Source organism: Equus quagga, chromosome 3, assembly GCF_021613505.1.
Source record: "Equus quagga isolate Etosha38 chromosome 3, UCLA_HA_Equagga_1.0, whole genome shotgun sequence".
Taxonomy (NCBI): domain Eukaryota; kingdom Metazoa; phylum Chordata; class Mammalia; order Perissodactyla; family Equidae; genus Equus; species Equus quagga.
In genome coordinates, this window is record NC_060269.1 from 102763924 (window position 1) to 102773572 (window position 9649).

The 9649-nt window shown below is 37.9% G+C and overlaps 1 protein-coding gene across 1 annotated transcript in view; it reads left to right on the forward strand.

Moving 5' to 3' along the window:
* Window positions 1-9649, forward strand: part of LOC124236818 (transmembrane protease serine 11B-like) — a 39622-nt gene extending 29973 nt beyond the window's left edge. Inside the window, exons 3-10 of the mRNA XM_046655762.1 lie at window positions 1300-1415; window positions 1501-1568; window positions 2983-3143; window positions 4775-4813; window positions 5611-5788; window positions 7962-8221; window positions 8578-8720; window positions 9367-9649. Coding sequence (XP_046511718.1) covers window positions 1300-1415; window positions 1501-1568; window positions 2983-3143; window positions 4775-4813; window positions 5611-5788; window positions 7962-8221; window positions 8578-8720; window positions 9367-9528 — 1127 coding nt within the window. The 3' untranslated portion in view covers window positions 9529-9649. The remainder of the gene's footprint in view (window positions 1-1299; window positions 1416-1500; window positions 1569-2982; window positions 3144-4774; window positions 4814-5610; window positions 5789-7961; window positions 8222-8577; window positions 8721-9366) is intronic.

The window sequence follows — 9649 nt, forward strand, 5'->3', positions numbered from 1 at the left end:
ATGGTTTTTTTTAATAGGGGCATGATATACATGACTTTTGACAAATTAATCTGCTTACCTGTAAATACCTAAGTTCAGCACACTGGATGTAACTCAAAGTTAGCAGATTCTAGTTGTTTGCTCTTCTATTTAGCAATAAACTTCACAGATTAAAAAGAGAGTCTTGGAGTTTAGTTATTGCAATTTAGTCTTTATTAGTGAAAAAAAAATCCCAGTAGGCTAAAGCAGTCTGCCAAGGTGGCACAGCCAGTTTATGGCAGGGCTTGAATGAGTTCCTCTAACTTCACATGCATTATTCTTTCCAGAATGACCTTGGGTAATTTGTTAGGCAGAACCTGACATTTGCTTTTCATATGCACTGGTTACCATAAGGGAAAATATAGGAAACTATAGGAATATAGGAAACTAATTTTTACTTTAGATTGAAATGATCCTTCTGACTTCCAGGACAATTAATTATTTCAGTTCAGAAATCACAGTTTTCAAAGTCTATTGTTAGCACTCGTTAGAGACCATGTGGTGCTTTTTAAGGTGGATCCAAAGCATAATCGTTCTCAAAATATATGAATGGCTAATTCCATATTGATTTCTATTTTTCAAAAGTACATATTTGACCTGGAAGAACTAACTCTAAGCTTGTCCTGTTGTAAATTATGGTGGCTTAGTATACCAGGTGAAGCAGTTTACATTTGGGGATGCGAAGGAATGGGGATGTGAGACCTTGTAACACACATCAAGCCCCAGGCACTATATGCTGCAGGGAAGTGGAAGGGCAGCACGACGCCCTGAAGGAACGACTTCGAAGGAGTGGAAGGCAGGCCGACAGGCAAAGGGGTATGAGAAATGGTACAAGAGCCTGTAGATCATCCAGAAAGTGAAGGAAGATGTTTGTAATGTTTCCTGTATCAGAACTGCTTAGAAAGATTAATTGCGCAATCACTAGGCTAAGGATTTAGATTATACATGAAAAATAGGTTTCATCTCTATTGCATACTCAGGTAAATTGCTATTGGCTGCCTAGACTGCTGTTTTGAGGAGGATGCTGAGGGGATCAGTGGCCTTAGCTGGACAGTGACGTCTATTATCATACGAATGAAGTGGGGGAATCATTTCATGACTGCTGGGTAGTTGCCATTTCTAAAATAAGTGTATATTCATTCTCCTCCATTTCCCTCCTCTGATTTTCTCCCTCCCTCTCGTTATTTCCAAAGCTAGATCGAATGTTAATTTTGAGAAAAAAATATGGAAGCACTTGAGGCCACTTCCCCTTTTACAATGGAGTATTTCTTTATTTCACAGGAAAGACTTATTATTACCAAGGTGATTTTCATATTTCTGGAGTTACATACAATGATAGTTGTGAAAATGCAGCTTCACAAGCCAGTACAGATCTGAACAAAGATATTGAGACTAAGGTGAGTCAGAGATTTCTTTGATCAATTTCATTATAAATTTGATTGAAATAGACATGGCGGCTCTTTTGTTTTTTCCTCTTGACAGATGTCCGATGCATTTCAAAATTCTAGTTTATACAAAGAATATACCAACTCTCAGGTCATCAAACTTCTGTAAGTACCAATTCATTTGGGATCTTATGGAAAGGGAAGTAGGTCAAATGTCACATCAGCCCTGGTTTTAAATAACAGCAAAAAAATAGAAAGAGAGAGAGAAAGACAGAGAACGAAGGAAAGAAGGAAAGAAAGAAAAGAGAGAGAGAAAGAAAGAAAGAAAAAAGAATTCCCCGTAAATTAAAGTGTCATTGTATTTAGCAAATTTCTGTTCGGGGTAGGAACTGTTCCATACAAATCTATAATCTCCATACTTGAGAGGGAGAATTGTAAGGTTGTTGGTGGCAGTCTGTCTTAACTGACTTCTATGACGAAAGATAATTGTAACTCTATGGAAAACAAGGAGTCCAATCTGATTGTTTGGCTACCCTAATACTAGCCACCTCTTCTCTCATCCCTATCCACCTGGCCATACCTTTTCTAAAATAATTCTCTTTTGTCCTCTAGTCATTACCATCACTGTAATAACTGTGGAGCAAAGTGACTCACTTAAGATAACATTTGTCTAAATATGTCTTTGAAGTGTGCTTGAGGGTGGTGGTGGTAGGAAGGGATGCAGGGAGGAGGGTATCATAGAAAACAGGCATGAGTGATAAAGAGAGAGAGGACTTATATTTTGGGCATGGTCAATATTTATTCTGGGGAATTCTGAACTTCCAAAACAAAACAAACAAAAAAATCCAGCTGGCCAAACAACCAACCAACCAACCTACTTACCTACAGCTAAACAAAAACCTTCAAAGACCAATTGAAGAATCGATCATAATTATTTGAAAATAGTTGTGGGTTTTTAAAAAGTTGTGATTAATGTGGCTTTTGGTCTGAAAATCTTCCAAAATGAATTAATCTCCTTTCCTGATTAATAAAAAGAATGTACTGAAAATATAGCTAATGGAGATTATTCCCATGCCTTAGTGTTATCTTTCTGAGCTTTCTCCTTGTACAGATCTATTGGAGTAGACATGTATAAGAAACTATAGAAAGAAGCTTAGTAGTGGCTCTTGAATATATGCTAGGAGTTATCTTTTGAATGCTTCCCGTTCCTGCATTTAAACTCTCATTTACTTCTTTCTCTAAGATTAAGTAATAGAAAATATCTGTACAAGAACAGAATTTTTACTGTGTCATAATAAAATCTCATGCTAATCATTTGTTGGCTAGTCCTCACTTTCTTATATGTATTTGAAATACTTGGATTAGTTTGTGATTCACATCTTCCATGAACAATTCCTCAGAATCAGTCAGAAGATCTTCAGGAACCCTTGCACTTTATACATACTGGGACAATATCTGAGCATTGTTCTGTAATATATGTAAAGGACATATGATAAGTGAAATGTGGGAAATTCAATGTGTTCACAAAATATCTAAAAAATCAAGAAGCAACACACTAGAACATTTCTGTTGTTTCTAGTCCTTATCTCAATGGTTCCAGTGTACAGTTACAGCTGACATTCAAGTTTCCTCCAGCAAAGAGGGATAGAATGAAGACTGAAATCGAAGCTATCTTACATCAGATATTGAAAGACAACATGGCATCCTGGAATGCAGTTCCCACTTCCATTAAACTTATAGGTATTTCACTTATTTCCATTATTTTCTATACTTAAGTTTCTGAATTATTATTTTTCTTTTTCTTTTTTTTTCTGGTGAGGAAGATTTGCCCTGAGCTAACATCTGTGCCAATCTTCCTCTCTTTTGTATGTGTGATACCTCCAAAGCATGGCTGATGAGTGAAGTAGGTCCACACTCATGATCTAAACCTGTAAACCTGGGACTGCCAAAGCAGAGCATGCAGAAATTTAACCACTCAACCATGAGGCCGGCACCCTATGGACTATTTTTTTAAAAAGTAATAGGAAAAAAAAATGAACCAAGAGTTTAAGGAATTTTCTGAGAAAAACATATGCTTTCCAAACTCTAGTACTCCTGCCAATGTAATGGAAAGGGCAGTGCCGTGGAATCTTTGTCTGAAGAGTGATGGGAATGAGGGTTAAATTGCAGGCATGCATGTGAGTTTGGAATGTTGGCTGTGATGGAATAGGGAGTGAAGGGCCCTAATTGAAACATTATTCCTCCTACTTTCTACTGTTGGCAGGATCTTATTACAGGAAACAGATTTAGGGTTTTCTTGATCATTCAGTGTGGAGGTTGCAGGGGTAAGAGTAAAGTTGGGGATAGGGAGTTCTCACTGCTTCCTGTGGAAGAATGGGAGTAATACTATTAAAGAAAAAAAATTGTTGTAACAAGTCCCTAGAAAACAAGGGAAGAAAATGATAGGATTTTGCCCCAGTACAGAACTTGAAGTTTGTAAAGATCATGAAGTTTCTGCAAAGGTCTTAAAACTCTCACGTGGGTTGTTAAAAGGCCTGTTAGGTGATAAGCATGTGGTTCCAGAGCCTGATTTTGCGGTTCTTCCATATTGACTGTTGATCCTAGCGTCCTTGAAGGCTATCATGGCTGACTGTTGCCAGTTACAGCTCCCTTGCTTAAGAATATAGACGCTGTCACCAATGGGCCACTCATGAGAAGTGAGTTTGAGGTAGTGCTTCTCAAAAGAGCAATGCAATTCCTCTGTGGGTAGCTGTTGGGAAGGAAGACTACATCAGTTACTGCCCCCGTGTGTCCCAGGGATTTAGAGTCAGCACTCTGGCATGTTTTCCTTTAGTTCTTGACTCTTCTCTTTCTCTCTGAAGTCTCTTCCCAATAGAAAAGAGACTTGAAATTAAGTTAAATTCTCAAAATTTTAAAATTCAGTCTTAGTAATGAGATGACTCTGAAGAGCAGGATAGGCCTAATGAAATATAATTCTAACTGGAATTTTTTCTTTAAAATACAGATAACTCTGTGTATTTCAGAGTAATGCTAATTATCATAGGGAAAAAATCCGAAGATAATGCCCAGCCCCTCTTTTAGTGAGAATGTCAGCTTTTTACTTCACTAAATATTTTACTACAGCTATCATAAAATTGAGAGCTTTGTTTTTTATTTCCTTTCCTCTTTTCCTATACTGCCTGGTAGAGATGTGGAGACATGGTCAAAATATAGCAAGTAGCAGTGAGAGGGGCTGATAATCAATACATGAACTAGTCTGAATAGTTAAATGTTGGGTGTAATTGGGTTAGGAAATTCAGCATTTATGTCCTTGGATTGAAGATAATTGCTTGGTGATATTTTATCAATTTTATGGGTTTTTTAAATTTCAGAAATCAGCAAAGCCGATGCTGAAATGCTTACCAACAACTGTAAGTTTAGAAACTTTATTATAAATTTAACACATTCACAACTATTTCTCCATGATTTTTCCAAAAAGGACCTTGAAGTACATCGTGTGGAAATCCATAGTGGTCTTTCAAAATTTTTGGATATAACAGATATCTATCTGGAATTTCTTTCTGAAAAACACTGGCCTATGAATTTTAACATTTGTAAGGAGTTGTCCAAAAGGGTGAAATGAGAACTGATCCCAAAGAATGGACTCATAAGTGAAGACTATCATATCTGAAAAAGTTAAAATAAGCAAGATTTAAGGGAAAAAAACTTAGGACAATAAGAAATACAAAACTTGACTGTATCAAATACATTTATTATAAATTAAAAAACAGTTCTGTTCTTTTAAAATAAATTCTCTTTAGAGTATCATGAGAGTAAATATCCACTGAATGGATATTTATGGAGTATCCGTTCTCCACATGCGGCCTTATAGACAGCACTATATATGCTATGCAAGATACAGATGCTAATGAAGCAAAGATTCCATCCTCAAGAATTTTGCAATCTACTTGGAGAGATAAGAATTATAACAAATAGATACAATAAAACTCAGTGATTGAAAGCTATTTGAGACCAAAAAGAAGATAAGTAAAAGTCACCCATACCAAGATGGAATAGGGTACCACAATAGTACATTCCAGAAAAGAAACAGCATCGCTTAGGCAATGCCTGACAATCACTGAGGAATTTCAAGTAATGTTTTAAGATATATTTCTCATAAAGCATAATCAAAGCAACCTGCTCTTGTATAAATAAATCTTTTCTTCAGGTTGTGGGAGACGACTGACCAACAGTATCATAGCAGGCAATCGAATTGTGAATGGGAAAAATGCCCTGGCGGGGGCATGGCCATGGCAGGCCAGCATGCAATGGAAAGGTCAACACCACTGTGGAGCGTCTCTGATCAGCAGCAGGTGGCTTTTGTCTGCAGCACACTGCTTTTCTAAGTAAGAGTGAAAGTCTGACTAAATGTAGGATTCTGCGTGCAGGCTATTTTGGGTAGCCTATGGGGGTTAACCTAAATGTGTGAATGCTCACCAAGTCGATATGGAATTTACAATTACCTGCATAACTGAAGGGCAGTGGACGCATTTAAATGCAACAAAGAAGGGAAAAGTGAATGGAAGCAATTCACATTTTCCAAATAGCTAGTTTGGCCTGACATTAAGTGCTTTATGGACATGATTTTATTTAATCATAATCATAATTCTGTATGGAAGGTATAATTTAACCTATTTAAAGACGAGGAAACTAGAGTTCAGAAGTGGTGATGTAACTTGGCCAAGATCATACAGTTCTTAAATAACAGAAATTGAACGTGAACTCTGGTATGTCTGATTCCAGTTATTAGGTGCTTATTTTTCTTGCCCTCCAGCGGTTTACAATCTAGTTGAAGAAATTCAAATGTGATATATCAAAGGTATAAGGCAGGGCCAGCATCATTGGCCCACTGGTTAAGTTCAGTGTGCTCTGCTTCAGCAGCCGGGGTTTGGTTCCTGGGCACAGACCTAGACTGCTCTGTTAATGGCTATGCTGTGCTGACAGTCCACATACTAAAAAATAGAGGAAGATTGGCACAGATGTTGGTTCATGGTGAATCTTCCTCAGCAAAAAAAAAAAAAAAAGGTATAAAGCAGAAAAGAAAAGGGTAGTAAATGTCATGTGTAAGATACAGATATTAAGTGTATGGAAATTTGATAAAGAAAGAGCATATTTAGCTGAAGTATGAAGATGTAAGATTTGATCTGAACCTAAAGATATAAGATTTGATTGCAAGGGGTGGTGGATGGGAAAGAATAATACGCATTTCGGGTTGGGAAAACAGTCTTCTTTAAATGTGTGGAGATAGAACGACACAAGTTGTATTCTACGTATAGCAAGCAATTTGAAGTACAGATGATTTGTAAAAGGAAACATTAGAAAATATGCAAAAAAAAATTTAGTTTTATTGAGCAGGGACCTACATGGCAAGATTCTTACTTACTGACGAAGTCTCTTTTATAAAGCACATTTGTAGGATTTGTCTCTTTGAAGCAACTTTCAAAAAGTAGTCCTTGGCGGTTGGCCCAGTGGTGTAGTGGTTAAGTTTACATGCTCTGCTTTGGTAGACCCAGGTTTTGGATCCCAGGCATGCACCTATGCACCACTCGTCAAGCTATGCTGGGGCAGCATGCCACATGCAAAATGCAGGAATATTGGTACAGATGTCAGCTCAGCGACAGTCTTCCTCAAGCAAAAAGAGGAAGATTGGCAACAGATGTTAGCTGAGGGCTAATCTCCCTCACCAAAAAAACCCCCAAAAAACAAAAAACCCAGTGGTTCATGAACTATGGACCAACTGGTGTGACTTGTTGAAAGCAGATGCTTAAGCATCACACTAGAACTTTTAAATATAAATCTCTGAAGGTCGAGTCTGAGTTGATTCTAAGGGAATGAAGTTTAAGAAACACTGTTGAGCATGTGGAGTCAGCAAAGTTCTTAGAATGGAGGAAGGATTGAAGAGTGTCACAGGTACATGTAGGTCTTGAAAACTTAAAAATACTCAGCACCTGACATTTTGAGGGAAAGTAAGAATAGTTAAACAAGATGTTAGGTTCTAAATTGAAAAAGAGTTTCAGTGGGGAACTAGAGAAACTGGTCAGCAAATTTAAATTAGAAGCCAAAATGCATTGACTTGGTAAATATAATAGGGTGATTGGGTAAGAACAAGTTGCAGTTTTTTGTGTATGCAGAAACCCAGAGTCTGCCACAGGCTCTTGGAACCCAGGGAGTTTGGCAATCAGAGTGATTCTGGATCCCATCCACTGAGGCTGGTCATATGATTCCTACCCAAGTCAAATGCTCAGAAACTAGATGGGGCTGAAGTAGCAGGAGAAGATGTCAGAGACTAGGTAGGAGGATTTGCAGAAGGCTGATAGCTCTAATAGTCCTTAGCACTATTTTTATGTGACTGCAGTGTTTAAAACATCCCCATGGCAAAGACATTTTTAAATACGAGAATTTAAGTGCTTTATAGGGTTGTTTAGGAACCTCATGCCTTAAAGTTATGAGATAATAACCACTATGAACAATGTCGTGGCTCAGAAACTGAGTGTGCTTTAATTAAATTGTGTCCTCCAGGAAAAATAATTCAGAAGATTGGACTGTCAACTTTGGAGCTATAGTAAATAGACCACATATGACACGAAAAGTCCAAAACATTATTTTTCATGAAAATTATAGCAAGCCTGGGGTTCATGATGATATTGCCCTTGTGCAGCTTGCTGAAGAAGTCTCCTTTACAAAGTATGTTCGTAGGATTTGTCTTCCTGAAGCCAAAATGAAGCTCTCAGATAACGACAGTGTTGTAGTTACTGGATGGGGAACACTTTACATGAACGGTAAGTTTTTCAGTACAAGCAGAATAGCTTCATGGGAATAATTATTCAGATAAGCGATCAATCAATCACTCTGTCACACAATTAACCAATCAGCAAATATACTGAAAAGAAACCCAAGTGGTGAGACCAACACATGGCATTGTCTTCAATTTCTAAAATTTCTCTGGGAATGAGATTTGGAAAAATTGGAACGATGTGTGAGGCAGCCAGCTGTGATAAACATCAGAGACAGACCACTCTATCCTTGGGCTGGACTGGTCCTTGGTGACCAAAAGAATATGTTTTATTCTATAGATGTTCTTTGTCTCAACAAACAAGTTATGATCCCCATAATATGCAGAATTTATTGCCTTTAGGTCCCCTTCCAGTGATACTTCAACAGGCCTCTGTGAAGATTATCGACAACAAAGTTTGCAATGCTCCACATGCATTAGCTGGCTTGGTGACCGACACAATGCTATGTGCCGGATTCATGTCAGGAGAAGCTGATGCCTGTCAGGTACCTCTGGATACATTATCAAGTCATTTTATCCCCAAATACTAATTAAATGGAAGTTTTTGCCAATGCAAAATATTTTTTGTGTTAATAATTACCAAATAGTAACTTCTTATTTCAACCCAAATAACAAATATTTATGAATCCCACTTACATACCAGTCACCAACCTAGATGCTGGGGATGCAGTGGGGAACACAATCCCTGCTCTCATGGAGTTTTCAGTCTAGAAATTTGTATGATGGATAATACTTACAAGGTAATAAAATAAATTTGGCCCTATTTTCTGGGCAACCTGCAGACCTGGAATGCTGCCTCTTCCTAATCCAGAGATGCAGCAGGAGCTTCAGCACGTGCTCATGTCACCCATTCCTCAAAGGCTTCATCATGGCCCAGCTAAGGCACTTTCACCATAGTGAGGGCCGGACTCACTATAAAGTCAAATTCTGGTCTGCCCAAAACAACACTTGGCATCTGTAGGCAATATATTTCGGTTTGTCCTGGGTTTTGAATAAATTCTAGAGTTCCACAGTTCTAAGCCTAAAGAGGGCGGATTGTTTTTAGTGCCCAGGGGCTATTGGTAACTCCAGAGGAGAGGTAAAAGAAATTATTTGACAGGACAAGAATAATTTTTTCCCTTTTTCTTCTAGAATGATTCTGGTGGACCACTAGCTTACCCTGACTCTAGAAATATCTGGCACCTTGTTGGAATAGTAAGCTGGGGTGAGGGATGCGGTAAAAAGAACAAGCCTGGTGTCTATACTCGAGTGACTGCTTATCGTGATTGGATTACCTCCAAGACTGGACTCTGAAAGAAAAGCAACTTTGGAATGCAACACATGGACAACTGGAGTGTATTCTCATCTGTTGCTTCAAAATCTTTTTATTTTGATTGTTGGCATGCCAATCATTTTCTTATATACAAGTCCATAA